The 25,551-nt window shown below is 47.0% G+C and overlaps 2 protein-coding genes across 4 annotated transcripts in view; both read right to left on the reverse strand.

Annotated features, from left to right (window-relative positions):
- Window positions 1-13,509, reverse strand: part of LOC137504634 (uncharacterized) — a 155,201-nt gene extending 141,692 nt beyond the window's left edge. The window contains exon 1 of the mRNA XM_068233215.1: window positions 13,321-13,509. The gene's annotated coding sequence lies outside the window, so the exon portion shown is untranslated. The remainder of the gene's footprint in view (window positions 1-13,320) is intronic.
- Window positions 13,510-16,931: 3,422 nt separating this feature from the next.
- LOC137571187 (cytochrome P450 2K6-like) overlaps window positions 16,932-25,551 on the reverse strand; it is a 59,401-nt gene continuing 50,781 nt past the window's right edge. For all 3 annotated transcript variants that reach the window (XM_068280004.1, XM_068280003.1, XM_068280005.1), the window contains 2 exons: window positions 20,677-20,818; window positions 16,932-18,551 (listed from right to left, as the gene is read on the reverse strand). In XM_068280004.1, the coding sequence (XP_068136105.1) occupies window positions 18,373-18,551; window positions 20,677-20,818 (321 nt within the window). In that variant the 3' untranslated portion in view covers window positions 16,932-18,372. The remainder of the gene's footprint in view (window positions 18,552-20,676; window positions 20,819-25,551) is intronic.

Here is a 25,551-nt window from a genome sequence, read left to right on the forward strand (position 1 = left end):
GTCTGATCGCCCCCAAGTTGTTGTTTTTTTTTCTATACAGTGTAGTGTGCCACAGCAAAATGTCATTTTACCAAGTTTAAAAAACATTTTTTCTTTGATTTTTTTTTTTTTTTTTGTAATTGATTTTTTCAAAAACTTTTTGTCCTTTGAAAAAAAAAAATCGACTTGCTCCCATTTTCGGGTTGTTCATATCGGCGGGTTGCTCGTAACTCATAACTCGGACATTTGGAAGTTGAGGGCTACCTGTATAGTTATATAAACAGATGGACTTTATTGCTGGGAAAGTTATGGTATAAAATTGTAAACACTGCTGCTTGCCTGCCTTTTAATAATAATAATAAGCTATAAAAGACAATTAGTAGCTCTATGCTGGGAAAATTGCCAAAGATTATCTAACTATAATTACTGACTCTCACTTACTACTATATAGAGCAAGGGTGTGCTTTTCTTTGTGTATACCTGTAATTGATATTAATATTCGTTCTGGGTTTTGTTTTGTTTTTTAATATTGTACTGTATGTAAAAGTAATACTGTAGCAGGAAAAAGGGGCGCTGGCTGAGGGTGGACGAAAAGGGCGCCGCCATAAACTCTAATGCAATTATCGTTAATATGACAAAAAAAGCAGAAAAAATGGCGCCGCGATAAATATCATTAACAACATTGGAACATTAAAGTTTTTGAAGTATGTTATTGTTTTAGAAGATACAGATTCTACATTATCAAAGATGCTATTGTTTCTATGTGTAAAAGGGTGTTTCTGCACAAGGAGCGGTTAGGCACCACCCGGGGGGGGGGGGGGGATGGTTAGGGATAGGGGCCACCAGCATAGTAGTTAGTTTTAGGCACCACCAGGGCAGGGTTCTGTGTGAGAGTAGGGTTGGGCTGAGCAATATTCTTGAATTACGATTTTTAATGCTAATATCTGTTTGTTATTACCACGAAAAAAGTCCTTTAATAATCTTAATTAACCAGAAATACTTACCTGTACCTTTAAAAAAAGTTCCCACGGCAATATCCTCGGTAATGATCCAACGTATACAGTCTGCATATAATACCCAGCCTCTGTTGCTATACAGCTTCCCCGCAGCCCCCCTCTGCGCTCTGCTATGCCCCCATAAATCATCAGCCGAGCTAGTGACACATAGCGTGTGGACAGCCGGCTGTTTACTTTTGTAATGCCAGTCTCACCGCTTCCCCGCCTCCTCCATAGCGCCGGTCCGGGCGGGCCGCCAGGCGGGGACCGGCGCTATGGAGGAGCCAGGGGAGCGGCAAGACTGGCATTACAAAAGTAAACAGCTGGCTGTCGACACGCTATGTGTCACTAGCTCGGCTGAGCTTTTTTCCCCTGCGAGTGTTTTAAAAAATGCTCGAGAACCACTCTGGTGTGCACCAGCCCAGAGACAGCTCCACACTCTTCTGCTGTTACCAAAAAGGTTTTTGTGAACTGAAGCCATGGGTTTTGGTAAATTACCAAACTTCTACCACACCTGTGAAAATCTTGATGAATTAGCAAAAAAAAAAAATCTAAAAGTCTGCTACAGCTGCCTGACATTCTTGGGGGCAGAGATCCGAGCATCTAGATAGGTTATAAGCAATCAGTAACACACCTTTTCTAAGTTCAAAGGACATCAGGAGATGATAATTATAGTTGCATAGTGTTTGGAATTCTCCTAGGACAGAAGTCCAGATATGTCTTAGCTCATTAATGTTGTTGTAAGGAAGGCAAAGACCAGCATTTAAAAAGGCATACCATTAAAGCGGAATATAACCCTGCATTCAACTTTGCTCTAAAACATTATTTACAGTATATTATATGCAACCAGCATTTTTTTTTTTGCTAGACCAGCATTGGAAGGGTTACACAGGGCTTTAAAGTTCCTTGAGATTTCTGCAGACGCATCCCAACCTGAAAAAGATACATTTTGTTTACATAAATGTATCTAAGTGTTGAATGTGACTCATCTCTCTCACTGAGAAGGAGCTTGGAGGACAGCCAAAGAGTGTGTAACTGTTTATCTAGATACATAGAATGTAACAATCTGAACTTCCGCATATCTCTCCACGGAACTTGAAACGTCTGTGTTTAACCCTTCCAATGCTGGTCTAGTAAAAAAAAAAATGCTTTTTGCATATAATATGCTGTAAATAATGTTTTAGAGCAAAGTTGAAATGCAGGGTTATATTCCGCTTTAAGAGACTCTCACAGTAACAAAGTACATATATTAAAATAAATATTAACCTCTACCTTTATGCTCATTACTATGCATCAGTTTATATATACTAGGGGTGGGACGACGAATCCGGCGAATCCACGAATCCCTCGAATATTGGGAAATATTCGAGATTCGTGGATTCGAATCCCGACGCCATTTTTCACTTTCCGAATCCGCCGAATCCCGACGCTGCATCGCCGCATACGCCGCTCCCCCCGCCAGCACTCGTCCTCCCCCGACCTTCTCTGACCCCCCCGCGCCTCCTCCGTTCGCCAGCATCAACTCACCTGAGCGGAGCGCACAGAGCGGCAGACCTCTCGCCGACTTCCTGGTTCCCCCTAGTGACCGGCTCTTACAATGATGTCATCAGTAAGAGCCGGTCCGGCCACTAGAGGGAACAGGGAAGTATCGAAGAGGTCTGCCGCTCTGCGCTCCACGGACAGGTGAGTAGATATTCATGCAGGGGTGAGCGGAGGAGGCACGGGGGGGGGGGGTTTGGAGGAGGCCGGGGAGGGGGGTTGGCGGTGAGCGGAGGAGGCATGGGAGGCCCCTATACCTACCTACAGGCCCCTATACATACCTACAGGCCCCTATACCTACCTACCCACCTACAGGCCCCTATACCTACCTACCTACCTACCTAAAGGCCCCTATACCTACCTACCTAAAGTCCCCTTTACCTACCTACCCATCTACCTACCTACAGGCCCCTATACCTACCTACCCACCTACAGGCCCCTATACCTACCCACCTACAGGCCCCTATACCTACCTACCTAAAGGCCCCTATACCTACCTACCTAAAGGCCCGTATACCTACCTACAGGCCCCTATACCTACCTACCCACCTACAGGCCCCTATACCTACCTACCCACCTACCTAAAGGCCCCTATACCTACCCACCCATCTACCTACCTACAGGCCCCCCTACCTACCTACCTACGTAAAGGCCCCTATACCTACCTACCTAAAGGCCCCTACACCTACCTACCTACAGGCCCCTACACCTACCTAAAGGCCCCTACACCTACCTACCTACCTACAGGCCCCTACACCTACCTACCCACCTACCTAAAGGCCCCTATACCTACCTACCTACATACCTACCTATACTGAAGGTCCCTTTACCTACCTACCTAAAGGCCCCTACACCTACCTACCTAAAGGCCCCTATACCTACCTACCTAAAGGCCCCTATACCTACCTACATACCTACCTATACTTAAAGCCCTATACCCTGCTACCTATACTGAAGGTCCCTTTACCTACCTACCTAAAGGCCCCTATACCTACCTACCTAAAGGCCCCTATACCTACCTACATACCTACCTATACTTAAGGCCCTATACCCTATATACCTATACTGAAGGTCCCTTTACCTACCTACCTATACTGAAGGCCCCTATACCTAGTTAACTACCAATACTGAAGACCCATATACCCTGCTACCTATACTGAAGGCCCATATACCCTGCTACCTTTACTGAAGGCCCATATACCCTGCTACCTATACTGAAGGCCCATATACCCTGCTACCTATACTGAAGGCCCATATACCCTGCTACCTATACTGAAGGCCCATATACCCTGCTACCTATACTGAAGGCCCATATACTCTGCTACCTATACTGAAGGCACATATACCCTGCTACCTATACTAAAGGCCCATATACCCTGCTACCTATACTGAAGGCCCATATACCCTGCTACCTATACTGAAGGCCCATATACCCTGCTACCTATACTGAAGGCCCATATACCCTGCTACCTATACTTAGGGCCCCTATACCTTGCTACCTATACTAAAGGCCCCTATACCTTGCTACCTGTACTGAAAGCTACCCATATTGAAGGCACCCATACCTGGCTAGCTATACTGAAGGCACCTTTACCTCGCTACCTATGCCTAGGTACCTATACTGCGGGCAAATATACCACAGATCGCACAATTCTTATGTGCAGGATTCGTTAGATTCGGGATTCGAAAGGTTCGAGATATTCGAGAACCTTTATAGATTCGGATCCGGATTCGGATTCGAAGAAATTGTGGATTCGTCCCATCCCTAATATATACAATCATAGTGCTTGAAACATACAAATTTACAATTGCATCAATCTAGGGCAGGGGTCTCAAACTCGCGGCCCGCGGGCCATTTGCGGCCCTCAGTACAATATTTTGTGGCCCTCACCGGAAAAAGCAAAAAAGACACGGAAGCGAACTATTTTACCTTATAGTTCGCTTCAGTGCTCCCAAGTAATCCGCCGCATCCCCGCCACTAAACGAGGGCTGCAGAGCCCCCTAATCCCCCGGGCAAACATCCATGACTGCGCTGAGGGGCAGAGCTTCCAGCTGTAGCTCTGCCCCTCCTGATGTCAATCGCCGCATGGATCGCCGCTTCTCCCCGCCCCTCTCTGTGAAGGAAGAGTGAGAGGGGCGGGCAGAGGTGGCGATCTGCCGCGATTGACGTCAGGAGGGGCAGAGCTGAAGCTGAAAGCTTTGTCCCTTCCAGGAAATGTTGGCGGATTGCCCCCGGGCGATTTGGGGGCTCTGCAGGCCTCATTTTGCGGCGAGGACACGGCGGATTACTTGTGATGGGAGCACTGAAGCGAACTATAAGGTAGGACACTTCATGTTCAGAAGAAATAATTAAAACTGTTAATAATGACATTTGAGGACTTTTTTGTGAAATCCCAGCCTCATCCTTCCTGACTTTGCCTCCTGCGGCCCCCAGGTAAATAGAGTTTGAGACCCCTGATCTAGGGTATGTTGTTAAAGCTGAACTGAGTAGCGTGTAGCTGACAACTGCATATGATATCAGAGACTAATGCCCTCCCCACAGGCCTAGGGACACACACCAACCCCACTGTCTACAACCATAGAGACTAAATCCCTCCCACCCCCCGTTCTAAACCAGAGACACACACCAGCTCCACTGTCCACAACTCTAGAGACTCACAACACCCCCACCTGAAGATGTTTTTTAAAAAAAAAGAGTTTCACTTACCTGGGGCTTCTGCCAGCCCCCTGCAGCCATCCTGTCCCGTGCCGGTCCTCAGCAATCCTCCGGTCCCCAATGCGGCGCAATTTCGGTTTGTGAAATTGCCGTCCGCTGCACCTGTGAGGCCCTAGCCGCGTGCTTCCTTGTTCCTGCGAAGGCAAAGTAGAGATTTTCTCATACTATGTCTGAGCAGGATGCTCCTGCCCAGACATGGCCCGAACCCCAGATTTTCAGTTCACGAACTTCCACGAAAGGTTCGGTTCGCGTGAACTTTCGCAAACCGCAATAGACTTCAATGAGGAGGCGAACTTTTACTAGAAAAAATTATGCTGGCCACAAAAGTGATGGAAAAGATGTTTCAAGGGGTCTAACACCTGGAGGGGGGCATGGCGGAGTGGGATACACGCCAAAAGTCCCGGTGAAAAATCTGGATTTGAAGCAAAGCAGCGTTTTAAGGGCAGAAATCACATTGAATGCTAAGTTGCAGGCCTAATGTGCTTTAAAACATCTTGCATGTGTATACATCAATCAGGGAGTGTAATTAGAGTACTGCTTCACACCGACACTCACTGTGTAACGCACCGCAAACAGCTGTTTGCATAGTGACGGCCATGCTGGACTGGTGCGCAGTGATGAGGTGTGTGCACTGAACACAACAGGTAGGTAGCTGTTGTGGGGTGCTATTTTAGCAATAAGAATCAGCAAGGAGCAAGCTAACAAGCCTACAAGAGCCTAACTAATCTTTCCCTATGAGAGAGTCTGATGCAGCTGTCCCTTCTCTAATTAATGCAGGCACACGAGTGAGTGTAATGGCCAGCGGTGCCTGCCTTTTATAAGGGGGGGAGTGGCTCCACGAGGGAGTGTAGCCTGATTGGCTACAATGTGCCTGCTGACTGTGATGTAGAGGGTCAAAGTTGACCCTAATGGCGCACTATGGGGGCAAACCGAACTTCCGGAAAAGTTTGCCTTAGATGGCGAACACGAACCACCGGAAGTTTGCCGGGAACCGTTCACCGGCAAACAGTTTGGGCCATCTCTACTCCTGGCGCCAGGAGCGCAAATGAGGATGCACGTGGCCAGGGCCGCGTAGGAACAGTGGCCGTGACTTGTAAATCGGCAAAACCAAGCTGCACCATAGCGGGGAAATCGAGAATCGTTGAGGACCGGCGCGGGACAGGACGGCTGCAGAGGGTGGGCAGAAGCTCCAGGTAAGTGAATCTCCTTTTTTAAAACAACACCTTCAGGTCCGCTTTAAAGGGGAACTGAAGAGAGAGGTATATGGAGGCTGTCATGTTTATTTCCTTTTAATCAATACCAGTTACCTGGTGGCCCTGCTGGTCTATTTCTCTGCAGTAGTATCTGATTAAAACCAGAAACAAGCATGCAGCTAGTCTTGTCAGATCAGACTTATAAGTCTGAACCACTGAAACACCTGATCTGCTGCATGCTTGTTCAGGGGCTATGGCTAATAGTATTAGAGGCAGAGGATCAGCAGGGCTGCCAGGCAACTGGTATTGTCTAAAAGGAAATAAACATTACAGCCTCCATATACCTCTCTCTTCAGTTCCCCTTTAAGAGGACCTAGCAGGAAACCTCATAGGAAGCAGCTCTCCAATCACAGTACCCTAGTACAGCACAAAACATTGTGGTTGGCCAAATAGTGTGGGCCTAGTTACTAAAACCTACTGGAAACCTAGAAGTTTGAGAGGGTGCTGCCCACCCAATCACGTTAGTGGAATGTCCCTATGAGGTTTCCTGCTGGGTCTCCTAAAGTGGACTCGTGCTGCTTAAAGAGAACCCGAGGTGGGATTTCAATATGTTAGTGGGGCACAGAGGCTGGTTGTGCACACTAAGACCAGCCTCTGCTGCCCCATGGTGTGCCTCCAGGACCCCCCTGTGCTCTGCTATCCCCTCCGCAGTGCTAGCGACACTCAGCGTGTCGCCAGCACAATGTTTACCTAAGCGCTGTCTGTCAGCGCCGCTCCCCGCCTCTTCTGTATCTGAGCTACCCGCCCGTGTCCCTTCTCTCCCGCTGATAGGAGGGAAGTGACGCGGGCGGGTAGCGCCCATGCGGAGAAGGCGGAGGAGCGGCGCTGACTGACAGCGCTTAGGTAAACATTGTGCTGGCGACATGCTGCGTGTCGCTAGCACTGCGGAGGGGATAGCGGCGCGCAGGGGGGACATGGAGGCACACCATGGGGAAACGGAAGCTGGTCTTAGTGTGCACAACCAGCCTCTGTGCCCCAGTAACATAATTAAATACCACCTCGGGTTCTCTTTAAAGGATATCAGAGCTGAAACAAAAGGTAAAAACGGGAGGAGCAGGCATGTATATGAAGCAGTCCTCATGCCCACCGCTCCCCCGTTCTCCTCCATTACCTTCCTTACTTGCGCGAATGCCCCCGCAGCTACTTCCTGGTCGGCTGGGTCAGTGCGTAGGTGGTGGCCCGGCTGCGTGTGTCCTTAATCTCGCACTTGCGGCCGGGAGTGCTCTGCCAAATATGCATTATGTCACAAATCTTCTTTCTCTGCCTGAAAGAGTTAAGCCCCATCTACACCATACAATTTTTGTTCAATTTGATTAATTGATTCAATTCAATCCGACATTTACAATCTGGATTCAATGCGATTCAATTTGCCATTGCAAAACAATGCAGTGACACACTGGAGGGGATTGGGAGGACTCTAAGGCAGTGTTTCTCAACATTTTATCGGTGTGTACCCCTTTTAAAACCCTGTACTCACCAAAGTACCCCCTAGCATAGTAAACATTGCCACAAGTACCCCTTGACAAATATATATTGATCGTAATACATTATAATTGGTTCTAAACCATTTCCAAGCCTTTACTATTGCTTTTAATTAGCTAAAATACTAATTTGGGGTTGTTTAAAATAAGATTTATCATTTTCTAAAACTCTAAATTTGTTATTCTTGGTTAAGTATATGAAGCCCGAGTACCCCCTGGAACCATCAGAAGTACCCCCTGGGGTAAGCGTACCACACGTTGAGAACCTAGGCTCTAAGGGACCTGATAGATAGCGGGGGCTGGAAGAAGCTCCAGGTAAGAACAATTATTTTTTTTTTCCCCACTTCAGGTATCCTTAAAGCCAGATTGTCACCAGAAAAATGTCAACAGCAACTGGTCTGAGTGTATTAAGTGATAAATATGCTAATCTTGCATTCAAAACCTTTTCTGATGTTATGGTTTGGAGTTACCGCATACCTTAGGAGCACTGGCCCTTTAATTGCCATTGCCATCGGCTGGCAAAACAGTTGCATTCTGGGGGGTCTTTTTGCCTACAATATATTCCTACTCTTTCCTATTTCCCCTTCCTTCCCCCTCCTTCTAATGACATAGGATAATGCACTTCCTAGTATAGATCTCAATGGGAGTGTCTGAAGACTCAGGGAGGAGGGGAGGGGGGGGGGGGGGGGTAACGAATACACAATTACCAAGAGGAGAAAAAAAGAGTGAGGGAGGAAATTATGTCAGGAGGTCAAAGGTAACCAAGATGGAAACTGTCTAGAATAGGATTCTCTGCTTTTCCTTTATAAAATTCACAGGAATCGTAACGTGGACAGTGCAATGCATCTGTTATGCAAGTAGAACGCTTGCATGTAAAAAGGGCGCTGTAAAAAAAGGCCCAACTTGATAATGAAATGGTGCCGGTTGTTAACGAAATCCGATAACGATAAACATTGTTGTCAAGCTTAGTTAACGATAAATACGGTTGTAAGAACAGAAGAGAAATAATAACGAAAATATATTAACGTTAATGGAGAACTGTAGAGAGGTGTATGGGGGCTGCCATATTTATTTCCATTTAAGCTATACCAGTTACCTGCCTATCCTGCTGATCCTCTGCCTCTAAGACTTTCAGCCATAGAGCCTGAAAAAGCATGAAGCAGATCAGGTTTTTTGACAATGTTGACAGATATGACAAGATTAGCTGCATTTTTTTTCTGGTGTGATTCAGCCACTACTTCAGCCAAATAGATCAGCAGGGCTGCCAGGCAACTGGTATTGCTTAAAAGGAATCAGAAGACAGAGGAGTAGTCAGAAAAGCTATAAGTCATAACATATATCAAACAATGCCTATTCTGGATGCGAGGTCCTTGGTCTCAGCACCCCGGAACTAGTCTGAAGAATACACAGATGATAATACAGTATTCCCTAGACTGGGTGCGAGGTCCGTAGTCTCAGCACCCTGGAACTAGTCTGAAGTATAACACAGATGATAACACAGTTCCCTAAGCTGGGTGTGAGGTCCTTGGTCTCTACACCCTGGAACTAGCTTAAGCATAAACAGAATACAATTCAAATAATCTGGCTAAGTGTGTATTCCCAGGTCCACCTGGTTCAAACACACTGAGGATCTGACTAGGTCTGAGTGCTTCCACGTAGTGATCGCAACGGCAGACAACTTGCAAGTGACCAGCAGGAACTATATATGGAGTAGTGCTCTCCAGCACCACCCCTAATTGCTCAACCAATAGTATCCCGCTCAGGAGTCAGCTGATCGGCGTAGTCAGCTGACTCTTCCTGCTTAGTATAAGAATTCTGCCTCTCAGCGCGCGCGCGTGTATTCCTAAGCATGTGTGCACTAACAGACTCAGCCACACCAGACACATGCTGCCGCGTGCAAACCGCCGCGCTGGACGCGGAACCAGCCGCCTTACTGTTGTTGCATGTGGCGGATTTTCCGCGTTCTGCCCTGTTACCAAACACACGCTTCCGCGTGCAAACCGCCGCACTGGACGCGGAATCAGCCGCCTGCTCAGTAGCACATGTGGCGTCTTTTCCGCGATCTCTCACACCCATCCCATCCTTTTCTATGATTGTTTTTTCTCTCCGCATGTCTGGAAACTGTTAATTCTGGTATTGCTATTCTCAACTATGTGTAACATGTGATTATGTTATCCTTTACTATTTTATGGTTTTGTTATGTTTCTTTATGACTTTGTTGTTACTTAATAAAAAAGTTTTTGAAACTAAATATCATTACGTAATTCAGCTATACAGCTTACCCCAACCCTACCGTCACACAGAACCCTCCCCTGGTGGTGCCAAAAACTAACCACTCCCCTGTTGGCACCTAACTCTAACCACCCCCCCAGTGGTGCCTAACCCTAACCACCTCCCTGGTGGTGCCTAACCCTAACCCCACCTGGTGGTGCCTAACCATCCCCTGGTGGTACCTAACCCTAACCACTCCCTCTGCAGAAACACCCTTCCACACATAAAAACGACAATACCTTTGAAAATGTAAAATCTGTACATACAAACAAAATAATATGACAAAAACTATAATGTTGCAAAAAGATAACTGCTTCAATAACTTAAATGTTCTAATGCGATATTTATCGCGGCGCCCTTTTTTCTGCTTTTTTCGCCGTATTACCGATAATTGCATTAAAGTCTATGGCAGCGCCCTTTTCATCCACCCTCAGCCAGTGCCCTTTTTTCCTGCTACCAGTAGAACTAGTATTTATTAGTATTTATCTACTTATATATGTTTGTTTTTTTATTTCTGGGTTAGCATGGTTGTCACTTGTTTAAAGAGGAACTGTAACGACAAAACGTCCCCTGGGGGGTACTCACCTTGGGTGGGGGAAGCCTCCAGATCCTAATGACGGTGACGTCAATATTTACCTTCCCGGCTCCTGCGCAGGCGCTCTGACGGCTGTCGGCTCCGAAGTAGGTGGAAATACCCGATCGCCGTCGGGTCTGCTCTACTGCGCAGGCACAAGTTTCCGGCGCCTGCGCAGTAGAGCGGACCCAATGGAGATCGGGTATTTCCGTCTATTTCCGTGCCGAAAGCAGCCACAGCGCCCCCGCTGGAGCCAGCAAAGGTAAATATTGAAGCTACAGTCTGCTCTGTCGCCGGCTGTTCGGAGGGCTGCAGCGAGACCCCCGTGGGACAGAGGACGGCGTGGGAAGCCTCATTAGGATCCGGAGGCTTCCCCCACCCGAGGTGAGTACCCCCCAGGGGAGGTTTTTGATGTTACAGAGTCTCTTTAAAGGAAACATCAGGGAAAATAAAATAAACCAGATTTACTTCCCTGGGGCTTCCCCCAGCCTCTGGAAGCTTGTGTGTCCCTCGCTGCAGCTCCAATCTTAGCAGGTCACTCAGGGTCCCCTCCGTAGTTCGTGCCTATCCGGCTAGGTCGGAGGCTACTGCGCCTGTGCTTGCACTGCTCGCAGTCACGCTCCTGCCGACGATGCACACTACCCTTGTATGCGTTGCATTACCCTATTTTACCGCAGGGTAACACAAGGGCAGAACAAGTGTATGGGGCCATTCATACTTACCACATCAGAAGTTTCAGAATCACCGCCAAGATGATGCAAAGCTGGCAGCGAGTTACCATATGACTGCCGTGGTGACGCAGTGACAGCGCAAGTCATAGAAGTCAATGGGTGATGCAGAAATTTCATCAACTGGAGCGAAGTGTGTCACTGCAAATCCCAGTGGCATGCTTCCTGCCCAGCAGGGGGTACATCACTGAGTGGGGGTCTGCACTATATGACACAGTCAGCACACTCTGCCGCAGGGTCATGTGTTTGTCATATTTTGTGTTGCGTTAGGAGATGTAAAATTGGCCTTAAAGGGATCCTAAACCCAATTAAGTAAATGAGTTTCACTTACCTTGGGTTTCTACCAGCCCCCTGCAGCCATCCTGTGCACCTGCAACGTGTACCTGCAAAAATTTGTACCCCCCCTCCCACTCAAGGCAGTTTTGGGGGACAGGGGGGGGTCACAGCATGAGGGGAAAGCTGTACACACATTGGCGGGGAGGGGGACAGTCCCCCCCTCCCTCACCCCAGGCTCTCCCCTCAGCGCTCCCCTCCAGCACCAATCATCAGTGTCTGGCAGCGGCCAGCGGCAGAAACACATACCTCCATCCACTGCGCAGGTCCATCTCTAAGTGCCTCATGCTACTGCCTGTATAACTACTTGCCATCTGCTCCACGCCAATTAACGTGAGCAGTGCGGCAGCCCCAGGACCACGCCGATTGTTGTAAACGGCCTTCTATGGGGCTAGCAGGAGAGCACGCGTAAGCTACTCCACTCCGCCTTCAGTCTCCCAGGTGCGAACGCGGCTCGGAGACTGTTAGCGAAACCGCTGTCTAATTAGGGTGTACAGTGCAGCGATCTACAGCAGCACTGTACTGGGGACAGCTGTGTGACACAGCTATCCCCTTCAGAGTGTCGGCGGTGATCCACTGTCATAGGCTGAGGCACAGTGATTGGCCAGCGGGGGGAGGGATGGTGGGTTTAGGGGGGGGGGGGGGAATAGAGAAATGTATTTAAAAATAAATATTACAAATATTTGTAAAAAAATAAATAAATAAACACTGTGGGGGTGATCAGACCCTGCCAACAGGAAGCTCTGTTGGTGGGGAAAAAAGGGTGGGGGGGGGGGGGGGGGGAATCACTTGTGTGCTGTGTTGTTGACCAAAAATGGCCTGGTCTTTAGGGGGGTAGAGCATGTGGTCCTGAAGTGGTTAAGCAGACACTTAGAGATCGGAACCTCTGACACATGGATGCAGGTATGCGTTTCTGCTGCTGCCAGCCACTAATGACCGATGTGAGGGAGGATGGGGGGTACTGTCCCCCTTCCCCGCCGATGTGTGCCCAGCTTTCCCCTCATGCTGCAACCCCTCCTGTCCCTCAGAACGGCCCTGAGCGTGCCCCCCGCGGGTGCAGTGGCTGCATCCCCTATTGTTACGCCACTGAATAAGGCAGTCTCCATGTACCTCTCACTTCAATTGCCATTTATATGTGTTTTTAACTACTTCATTTACAACATGTTATAAAAATACTGTAACATATAACAACAAAAAATATGTAATAACAAAAACTTTGTATGGATGAAATGTTTGCGAGTAGTGCTCTGTCTGTACTAGCCTCTATACACATCATACTATTGTTGTCCTCTGTGACATGCCTGTGCCCAGTAAGCACTCATTTGCTTGTTAGCTTAGGAAGGCATCCTTCACAACAAGCACATGTAGTTGTAGTTCTGCAGCCTCCTATTGCAGAGGTGTCCCCAATACAGCAAAGTACATCAGAGAAGAAGTAAGGACGTTATACTCACTGCAAGGCTCTGAGAGTAGCTGCTGTCACTATAATCAGTGCTCAGTGCTGTGAGATCAGGGGGTGTGGTCAGCAGTTACCAGCAGCAAGCAGCTACTCCCAGCTTCCAGCAATATTAGCTACATCATGTCCTTTATCAATAAAACTTGTTACAAACTGGAAAATAAAAAAGAGGAGCAAAGTAGTATGCAGAGCCCATATCCTACTTCCTATTTACCACTTATCCTTAGCATAAAGCAGGAGCCAGTCACGTGACTGCACATTGCACAATACTGTATTATAAGGCAAGCCCGCCACCTAGTGTTCCTTTGGAGAAATGATATTCAAGTTTCTAAAGAAAAGGAAGAAGTTTTAAATCAGGATGATACCATTTATTGGCTAACTAAAAATGAATAAAAATAAGCAAGCTTTCGGCCTTGCAGCCTTCCTCTGGCTTATATTCTGTTAGTTTGCAAACTGGTTGTACAGACAGCTTTATACATGCAACATCAAAAGGGAAAACAGATATTTTTTCAAACATAAATACATGTCATTAAGATGCCTTCATTTACACAGACCATCGACCTGGGGTTAGAGGTTGTAAGCTAAGATAAGGATCCTTGTTTAACACCTGCTCACAGACCTGGGAGTTGGACTGACACAGAGGTATCGTACATTCTTAGTTCACAAGTTCAGCTAGAATGGCTGAGAAAAGTTCAAATGTCATCAGTCTCATACCAATATAGAAAGTTGTTGTCCTTATTCAAACCGTTCTGCACAGCTTTGAACCAATTTATAAATGTTGTTTCTGCTATTAATCGATCATTTGACGTTTTGAAGCCACCCTTCAGGGCAGTGACACGAAGATCATCCATGCTGTGTCCGTTGGACCGAAAGTGTGTAGCAACTGGGAGTCCAGATTTGGTATCATTAATTCATTCATACATTTGCGCAGAGTTTGTCCAGTTTCTCCCACGTACATAACATTGGGGCATTTCGCACACATGATGAGATATACCAGATTGATGGAACCACAGGAAAATGTACCTTGTACTCTGTACTCCTGTTGTGAACCTGGTATCGTTACCCTGTCAGTGCAGTAAATGTGTCTGCAGGTCCCACATATTTTTTGTCGGTAGGGTGATGTTCCGTTTTGTTGAGGCCTATCCAAAGAGCTCCTGACAATCATCTGTTTTAGATTGTGTGGTTGCCGATATGACAAGAGGGGAGGTTTAGGGAATATCGTTCTCAGTCTGTGATCCTTGTGTAAAATCGGAAGTAGTTCCTTAGCAATCCTCCTTAAGATTTCCAGGTGTGGGTTGTAGGTGACACGGTCCTCTTTCTGGTTTTGCTTATATTTCAGGAGTTCAGTCCTGGGGATGTTGCTGGCTTTCCTGATTTGGGCCTCAGCCATAGGAGGACTGTAACCTTGTTTAATGAAAGTGTTTTCAAACTAACAGGATATAAGCCAGACGAAGGCTGCAAGGCCGAAAGCTTGCTTATTTTTATTCATTTTTAGTTAGCCAATAAATGGTATCATCTTGATTTAAAACTTCTTGCTCTTACTGATGGCTAACACGGTTCAATACCCTACTGCTACTACTAAAGAAAAGGAGGGAAAGGTTTATTATTCACAGATTATATATATATATATATATATATATATATATATATATATATATATATATATATATACATATATATATATATATATATATATATATATATATATATATATATATATATATATATTTATTTATTTTTTTTTTTGGGGGGGGGGGGGGTTATATATTTATTACAAAAATGAGACTGATCAGAATATTTTTAGGCATCCAGGAGAGGTTTCAACCTCTGTAATCAAATGTATTTTACTCTATTACTATGTAGTGAAGAACTGGCATGTTAATTATTAGGGAGTCTGTCTTGGTACTTGATTATATTTACAATGTGGGGGGAGGGGCTTCTTTTTTTTTTTTTTTTTTAAATCACCCGACTTAAAAGTAACCTGAGGTGTGAGACCTATGTAAGCTGCCACATTTATTTCCTTTTAAATAGTACCAGTTGTCTGGCTGCCCTGCTGATCTTTCTGGCCAGTAAGGTCTAAATTAGAAACACATAAAGCTAATCTTGTCAGATTGTCAAAGACACCTGATCTACATGCTTGTTCAGGGTCTAATGCTGCGTACACACTGGCGACTACGGTCATTTGAAACCGCTCATTAACTATTGTTCGGCCGACAATCGGGGGGAAAAGTTTTGCCAACGATCATTAACACGAACGACAAAAGAACGACATCGGGAAGATGGAAATATCCAACCTGACGTATCGTATCTACCGACAATTGTTACAAAACTATAGTGTGTACAGACATCGGCCAAGAACAATCGTTACAAGGGCCAATGCGCCTGCGTTGAATTCTGCCCAGCTTCAGTACTTCCTTTGTAGCACGGAGGTAAAGATTGTTACATTGCTCATTTCACTTAAACTTTGTTTTCAAGTTAAAGGGAAGGTTCAGGGACAGTTGAAAAAAAATAAAAATCCGAATCCACTTACCTGGGGCTTTCTCCAGCCCGTGGCAGGCAGGAGGTGCCCTCGGCGCCGCTCCGCAGGCTCCCGGTGGTCTCCGGTGGCCGACCCGACCTGGCCAGGCCGGCGCCCAGGTCGGGCCTCTTCTGCGCTCCATTGTGCGTTCCACGCCGGCGCGCTGACGTCATCGGACGTCCTCCGGGCTGTACTGCGCAGGCTCAGTAGTTCTGAGCCTGCGCAGTACAGCCCGGAGGACGTCCGATGACGTCAGCGCGCCGGCGTGGAACGCACAATGGAGCGCAGAAGAGGCCCGACCTGGCCGCCGTCCTGGCCAGGTCGGGTCGGCCACCGGAGACCACCGGGAGCCTGCGGAGCGGCGCCGAGGGCACCTCCTGCCTGCCACGGGCTGGAGGAAGCCCCAGGTAAGTGTATTCGGATTTTTATTTTTTTTCAACTGTCCCTGAACCTTCCCTTTAACAGTCATATATTGTATCTATTGTAACTCCATGTCAGTGTTTTTTTTTTAATTTTATATAAATATGTAGGCAACATTTCCTTCTGATCGTTCTTTTCTGCGAGAACCATCGTTATAATGTGTATGATGATCGCTGCATCCCATCGTTGCATTCCTATCGTTGCCGTATCGTTCGTCTTTCAATTATCGTTCCTAGCAAAACGATCATTATCGCAAGTGTGTACGTAGCATAAGGCTTAAAGTATTAGAGGCAGAAGATCAGCAGGACAGCCAGGCAATGTGCATTATTTAAAAGGAAATAAACATGTTAGCCTCCATATCCTCTCACCTCGGGTTTCCTTTAACACTATGGGTGAACTTTTGTGCGCGGCAACCCATACAAGGAAGATGACAAAGAAATGTAAATATTTACACAATAGAGAATATATATATATATATATATATATATATATACAGTGGTGTGAAAAACTATTTGCCCCCTTCCTGATTTCTTATTCTTTTGCATGTTAGTCACACTTAAATGTTTCTGCTCATCAAAAAAACGTTAACTATTAGTCAAAGATAACCTAATTGAACACAAAATGCAGTTTTAAATGATGGTTTTTATTATTTAGTGAGAAAAAAAACTCCAAACCTACATGGCCCTGTGTGAAAAATAAATTGCCCCCTGAACCTAATAACTGGTTGGGCCACCCTTAGCAGCAATAACTGCAATCAAGCGTTTGCGATAACTTGCAACAAGTCTTTTACAGCGCTCAGGAGGAATTTTGGCCCACTCATCTTTGCAGAATTGTTGTAATTCAGCTTTATTTGAGGGTTCTCTAGCATGAACTGCCTTTTTAAGGTTATGCCACAACATCTCAATAGGATTCAGGTCAGGACCTTGGCTAGGCCACTCCAAAGTCTTCATTTTGTTTTTCTTCAGCCATTCAGAGGTGGATTTGCTGGTGTGTTTTGGGTCATTGTCCTGCTGCAGCACCCAAGATTGCTTCAGCTTGAGTTGACGAACAGATGGCCGGTTTATTTATGGTTAATCCATACCGGCATATTTCTGGATGGTATTTCTTGTATGATCAGCACTAGCACTTTACTCGCCCTAGGTGATTGGGAGCATGGATTAATACAATATAATACAATTGTTGTGCATATTTTGAAGCGCTATCATTATTGTACATGTATTATGTCAGTACAGACATTGGTGTAGATCCTGGGTTCATGTTTTAATTGATTTTAATAATTGGAACCTGATTTATAATACAATAAAGCTTTGTTATTTTTGGTAACTATGTGTGGTGCGGTTCTCTTGGGATAGTCTTTATTTATTTACTTAGTTGTTGCAGGTCTTTATATCCCATTCTGCACACACAAAATGAATTGATGAACTACAGATAGCTTTATAGATTGACTGGTGCTTGCCCTATTTGCTGATTTATGGGCCCTTCTTTCTTGGCGCCCTTTTTTTATGAAGTTTTAGTTGACTTTACTAACCGATATGAAAGCCCAGCTACCTTTATTCACTCTCCTGTTGCCCGGGGAACGGGAACGAGCTGCGGTGAACAGCTGCGGGGAGAGCTGCAGCGAGGGACATGCTGGGAGCTTGGGGCTGGAGGAAGCCCCCGGTAAGTAGCACTTATTTTATTCATTTTTCCCTGATAACTCCTTTAACATATCTGGCAAATGTGGTGCTTCTATCATCTAAGGGGGCTTTGCTATTAACCGCTCAAGTCGGCGGGTTTTAAGGTGATAATTACAGATATTTTTTCCCGTGATCATGAATGGCTGAATTCATGATTGATTGCCATAATTAATTCCCAATCATGGATTCGGATCACAATGCCGGATAGCGAAAAAATGCTTGTGAATCACGGCTATGCCGTGATCACGGATTGTATCCGAGCAACACTGCCTGGCGGTGGAACGAGAAGACTCATAGAGGACCAGAAAGTCTCTAAGGGATCCAGTGCCTTTCTTCTTTTTAGGTGACTATGTATCGCCCACCCCCCTTCCCTGTGGTCTGGTGGTTTCAAATGTCCTTAAAGTTAACTGGGAAGTGTCCATCTTCTTGGAAGGTTTCAGTTTCGAGGTATGGCACAGACTTTGTGGGGTAAAGGAGAATTTGTAGAGCTCAATGCAGGGGTGAGATCCACAACAGCACCAGGAGGGGCCTGGAAGGTGAAGTTTTGCAGCAGTGCTGTGAAGAAGAGGAACAGTTCCATCCTGGCCAATGTCTCTCCAGCGCAGTTTCTCTTGCCTAGGAAAAAAAAACATGGTATCTTCAAAAATATATGACATATGTGTTACCTCCACTCTATTGGTTCAATTAATGGTATCCTCTTGTTAGCAATGTAATAAAGCTTTACTTTTATTTCTTGATTATTAGACATCCTTTTGGGTGGCACTTTAGGAGCGTACATTTGAAAAGTGCTCCTGGAAAAAAAGGCTCCTGATATAGATGAAAAAAGCAAGATTTGGCTACAAAGGGCGCCTGGTGTATCCCATATGCCAAATTCGGCTACAAAGGGCGCCTGGTCCAGTCATATGCCAAATTCGGCTACAAAGGGCGCCCGGTGTAGCCCATATGCCAAATTCGGCTACAAATGGTGTCTGGTGTAGGTGAAATGTCAAATTCAGCTACAAAGGGCACCCGGTGTAGCCCATATGCCAAATTTGGCTACAAAGGGCACCCCGTGTTGCCCAGCCCATATGCCAAATTCAGCTACAAAGGGTGCCTGGTGTAGTTGAAAAGCTAGTTTTCGTTTATAAAAAGGATGCTGTTAAAAGAATACCGTAGGGGGGTCGGGGTAAAATGAGTTGAACTTACCCGGGGCTTCTAATGGTCCCCCGCAGACATTCTGTGCCCGCGCAGCCAGTCACCGATACCCCGGCCCCGCCTCCGGTTCACTGCTGGAATTTCAGACTTTAAAGTCTGAAAACCACTGTGCCTGCTTTGCCGTGTCCTCGCTCCCGCTGATGTCACCTGGAGTGTACTGCACAGGCACAGACCATACTGGGCCTGTGCAGTACGCTCCTAGTGACATCAGCGGGAGTGAGGACACAGAAACGCAGGCGCAGTGGTTTTCAGACTTTAAAGTCTGAAATTCCAGCAGTGAACCGGAGGCGGGGCCGGAGCATCAGTAAGTGGCTGCATGGGCACAGGACATCTGTGGGGGACCACATAGAAGCCCCGGGTAAGTTCAACTCATTTTACCCCAACCCCCCTACAGTATTCCTTTAAAGGCAAAATTTGATGAGCTATAAAAGGGCTCTGTATATAGCCGAGAAAAGTGATTACTATGACCTAACTCCTCCCTACTCTCACACAGAACCCTCCCCTAATGGTGCCTAACCATAAGACCCCCCCGGTGGGGCCTAACCCTAACCTCTCCTTTGTGGTGCCTAACCCCCCTGGTGGTGCCTAACCTTAACCCCTCCCTGGTGGTGCCCAACTCTAAAATCCTTGCAAGCCGAATCAAAAATATGGGCTACAAAGGGGCGCCATTTTGTAGCAGAATCAAAAACCTTGTAGCCGAAAACCTTGTAGCCGAATCAAAAATATGGGCTACAAAGGGGCGTCCTTTTGTAGCCGAATCGAAAACCTTGTAGCCAAAAGAAAACTTTTTTAGCCCTTTTCACCACCGTGTATATTTGCAGAAATAACATTAAAGTCTATGGAGGAGCCCTTTTAATATAGATGGCACAGGAACCCTTTTCAACTGATTCCCCATAGGAATGATCACTGTGCAGACATGCTTCCTGTCTCTATTTTGAGCAGGCGGTTCTGTCCTTGTAGCGATAAGGGGGGATAACAACTTAAACAAACTGAATCCAACATTATGAGTCACTAACAACATAACCTGTGGGATCCGGGATGTGCATTCAACATAAATTGTCACCTAAGGTAATCCCGACCTTCCATCTAAAGCAACACACATGTGGTGTGAATGTTATAAACATCCGCCAGAGTTCAATGGCCATAGTATGTGGCCTATGCACAGGTAGACCACCTGGGTCAGTAGACCAGAAAAAGTCGGAGGCAAAGCCAAATTTATACTTTTCCTGCCCCTAGACCGAGTATGTTGTGACTCCTCTTTCTTGTGCAGCAGCGCCCCTTCCATTCCATGTGCAGCCCTCTCTTCCATGTGTATCATGCATTTACTGTAGGCCCTTTCATTCATGCACAGCTCCCTTGGGCATCAGTTTCCAGTTTCCTAAGTAGCACTTCCTCTTTTATGTTCAGGTGCACTCTTGGGCTGCTGCCGCCAAAGTCCCGGGCCTTTGTGGCCTTTCCAGAAATCCGGTTCTGGACGGTGTTTGCCATGATGGACTCTGATGACTTCTGAACATCATTCTCTCTAACTAAATCTGCTATGGATTACCTGCTGAGAATGGGATGAAGGCCTCGTTGTTTTTGAAATGTCCATCTTCATCAAGAAAGTGTTCTGGGTAAAATTCATAAGGTTTTGCAAAGTAGACCTTATCTCTCAATACAGAAGACAGCAATGGGATGATGGTGGTGCCCTAGAAAGATAACAGTTTGAAGAATAAAAACATTATACCCTAGACTGAGTTACACTTTCATAGGGTTTATATGTGAGCAGTATTTACACCAGCAGCGCACTGATGATGTTATGACTCTCCTCTTTCCTCCTGTAATCAAGGTCTCACTGATTGGCTGGTAGCAATTAGTGTTGATCGAACACCCAGATATTTGGGCTTGGGTCGGCTCGGCCGAACATGGTCCAGATGTTCGGTATATTCGGCCGAACACCGAGCATAATGGAAGTCTATGGGGTCCCGAGCATGCCTGCTGGAGGGGCGCAGCATGAGGGGAAAGCCATGGCCACAGTCGGTGGGGAGGGCTCTCCCCTCTGCGCTCCCCTCCAGCTTAAGTTAGAGTGTGGGCAGCGGGCAGCAGCGGGCAGATACATACCTTCCGTGCATTCCCACCGCATACTCCTCGCTCTTGCGTCTGACGTCACTTCCTGCAGGAAGTGACGTCAGACGCAAGAGCGAGGAGTATGCGGTGGAACGCACGGAAGGTATGTATCTGCCCGCCGCTGCCCACACTCTAACTTAAGCTGGAGGGGAGCGCAGAGGGGAAGCCCCGAGGTGAGGGAGGGGGGAAACCGTCCCCCCTCCCCGCCGACTGTGGCCATGGCTTTCCCCTCATGCTGCATCCCCTCCAGCCCCCCAAAATGTCCTGTGCGGGCCCCTGAACAGCACAGCTGAGCACCATGAGGTGCTCGGCTGAGCTCGAGCCGAACCCGAACACCCCGATAACGGGGAATAACGAACAGTGGCGAACACTGTTCGATCAACACTAGTAGGAATGTGCATTACCTGATGAAAGGACAAATTGAAGTGAGCGGGATATGGAGGCTGCCATATTTATTTCCTTTAAAACAATACCAGTTGCCTGGTGTAACGATTGTGGAACTTTCTCCGTGATCAGCGCACAATGCGTGCGCTGACACGGCGGAAATCCTCCACAAGCGTATATTTCCAGGCACCCAGCAAAAGGTGCTACGCACCTGTAGAGGGAAATTCCTGTCGGCAGATGGCGCTGAGGAGTGCAGAGGAACCAATCCTCTGTACCTCCACAAATGCCAGACAGGAATTGTACGAAGCGCAGAACGCAATCGCATGAGAGGCGATTGCGAATGAGAACAAGCAAAGGGACAGGTTGTATGTGTGTGTGCCAATCCAGTCGCCACCCCGCGACCGCGCACACACAACAGCAGATATGAAATAGGAACGCGATCGCGAGAGGTGCGATCGCCAGACGTGACACAAGGCAGATCAGGACAGAATACGAGGTTAGCAAAGGCACAGCAAATAATACAATGAGGAGATACGGAAAATAACAAACGCTAGCTAACCGTGAACACCGCACTCATTCGCAACAGTGCACGCGGTTATGCGCGGTCTCCACGTGTTAAGCACAATAGAGACAAGCACGCCTAACTAACCATTAACAGACAAACATGAAACAGAGGACGCGAGCGCTTGCTTAACGGTTACCTCACCGAGCCTCCAGCAAGCGTAGCAGACAAGACAGACACACGAAAACAGGGACAAGCGAGAGATAGGATCCACAGCACTAGCGAAAAGTGGCTAACGCGATCCAGGTACAGAGTAGCAGAACAGAAGGATCCCCAGCGCTAGCGAAAAGTGGCTAGCGCGATCCCAGAAGACAGAACAGAAGGATCCCCAGCGCTAGCGAAAAGTAGCTAGCGCGATCCCAGAAGACAGAACAGAAGGATCCCCAGCGCTAGCGAAAAGTAGCTAGCGCGATCCCAGAAGACAGAACAGAAGAGATAGCTGGTAGCAACCGCTGCACCAGCTATACTCCAAGAACAGAGATCAGAACCATTTCCTGTCGACCACCTTTGGGACAGGACAATGGCAACAGGCAAGACAAGACAGAACAGGCAATACAGATAATACAACCTGACTGGGCTAGAAGGGGAGCCTAAAGCAACCCCCAGGAATTAACTATACTAGATAGCAATGGCTGACACTCCAGCAGTGTCCATTAGGAACAGACCATGGAAGGGAAATGACCAGCAAAGCCTTCTGGGAAACATAAAGCTCTTATAGTGCCAGTCATCAAAGAAGGCAGGTAGGGGATTTGCATAACGAATGTATGCAAATTCCCCAGCAAGAGAACAGACCAGAACTTGCAATGGAAAGACAGGTCTCTGTTCCAGAGTCCTGCAGCATGCAAACCTAAACAATGGTCAAAAGGCTGCCTGCCTGCGCAGGCAGCTGAGCGGATTCTCACAGTACCCCCCCCCCCCCCCCTCTAGGGATGGATTCCAGACATCCCACAAAACTGGTATCATCACAAAACTCTAACTGAAGACTCATGAAGGTCGGGGCAGCCCGACAAGGCCCAATTCCAGAGTCAGTCCATCCGACCTCATCGGAAGCAGAAGCCACCGAAACATGCCCATCAGCACTACAAGTCTCAACGTAACACCCATCAGGACTGTGGACACCAGAGAAGAAGCCATCGACACCCTCCAGACAATACCCACCACCTTCCAAGGAGCGTCCAAGAATACCAAACCTGCCGCAATACCTGTTCGAAGTGTCCCTTACAACACCAAAGCCATTGCTGATCGTATCCAGGGCACCAAGCAAAACCTTTCCCGGAATCTTCCAGAACGCCTTGAAGCTCCGCAGAGATCCCAAGAAGCCAGAACGCTCACCAGGCTCACATGGAGAACCACCAAGAACCCCTATGGAACCTATGATCATTCCAGACTCAAAATTAGCAGGACACCCATCAAGATCAGGACTTTCAGGGACCACTTCTGGGCATGCAAGCAGGCAGGCTATATCGGAACATGTCTCCACTGAGGAAGCATCTGAGTACGCTGGTAACCGAGGCACACTTGGGCTTTCTGGGTCACAGAGCACATCGGGGTACACTAGTACAGAGGAAACCTCAGGACACGTCGGGGAACTGCCAACCTCAGAGTCCGACACGACAAGACCAAAACCAGTACCGGGCAGAAAATCATCACGAGTAAAGGTCACAGGTACTGGTCTTTCAAAAGAAGACTCAGACTCAAATTCAGAATTTTCTGTAACTGCAATATCATCATTGATTACACATGACTGAAGCTCCACCAGAGCTGAAAAGGTAGCCAGCAAGGCAGCAATGCCTACGGAAGAGGGCAACACCTCAGAAGGACTTGGGGGGCAGGAGACATCTCCTACAAGTTCTGCACCCTTTGGGAGGAACTCGGAGACCTCCAGAACATCATTTATCAAGTTTTCTAAGAAGGATTCTGTACTATCCATGTTACAGGGCAAAACTGGAACTTTATTTTGTGAACATGGCAGATGTCCCAGGGAAGATTCCACCACAAACTGAGACTGGATCTCATCATCATGAGGGGAATGCACAGGTATATTTATTGGAACACACTCTGACTCCCTAACTTCAATCTCACTGCACCCGGAATTCTGCGTAGCAGTCAAACTAGCTTGCAACTCCAAAACTGCAGAAAAGCAGGTAAAAATAGCAGCAATACCTAGACGAGCCTCTAGGGGCAGGGCAGGAGATATTGTACAAGGCAATATTGACTCATCCAGAGTACAGGGTGGAGAGTCAGAACTTCCCTCAGAGCAAGACAGGGGCTCACAAACGTCAGTGTGAAAGGAAAACATGTTTTTATGCATGGTACAGGGCAGGTTCAGAGAAAGCGTCTCTGAATAAGGCAAAGAGGGTTCAGCATCAGATTCGCAAAACCGAAGCGCTGTCTCACTCTTAGATTCGGCTAACAATGTCGAATCCGAGGAATCAGAACACAAAACCTGCGAATCAAAATTCACTTTAGGTTGTGAAACTGATGCTTCCATAGTGCAAACCTCCGCGATCTGCGGAGCAGACTGCAAGGCATCTAGGACCGAAACACTGAAGCAACTGTCTCCAGGCACCCTTACAGGTGAGAACAGGGTGAGACAGGGAATCATTTGCAGAAGAAATAGCGACATCAACAGGATAAACTTTATTAGACATATTCATTTTACTTTTGACGCTGCACAGTCGAGAAACTTTCCCCATAGCAGGGTCACAGATGGAAGATCTCAAAGATCTGTTTCTAAATGACAACACATCCTTGAGGAAACCGGCAGACTCATGCCGATCACAATCTGCAGGAACATCCGAGAAACAGGCATCAGATCGCACAGATTCAAACTGCACACTGTCAGGAGAGAATCCTTCAGGATTCACACAGGAATCAACCACAGCGGCATACTCATTCATTTCAGATTGCACAAAGTCAAGACTCTCATGCTTTACCCCAGAAAGGCAGGAACAATCATCCGACAACGATGTCTCTTTATTGGAATCAATTGGTTGGTGTGTGTGCAACTCATCCAAAATTGTTTGCCATACATAGATCACCAGATCCACATCATCCTTGTCACATTCATCGGAATCAATCAGAAGGTACATTGAATCGAGACAAGCATTCAAGACATTTTCGCTTTTTGCGATGTAAAAATCGCAAAAGGCTTTCCAATCAAAATCGAATTCTTCCAGCAAGGCCCCAATATCCCAGGAAGCAAATGGGGGTTCAAACAGGCCAGTATCCAAATAATCTCCATAGGGGTGGAGTTCAGGAAAAAAAACAGATTGTTTAACTGCTTTAATATAGTGTGCGATCCTACCTATAGCAGGATCCACATAAGCTCTGTATTGGGGCAAAAAAGCCGGAGACGGAACAACATCA

This window comes from Hyperolius riggenbachi, chromosome 4, assembly GCF_040937935.1.
Source record: "Hyperolius riggenbachi isolate aHypRig1 chromosome 4, aHypRig1.pri, whole genome shotgun sequence".
Classification (NCBI taxonomy): domain Eukaryota; kingdom Metazoa; phylum Chordata; class Amphibia; order Anura; family Hyperoliidae; genus Hyperolius; species Hyperolius riggenbachi.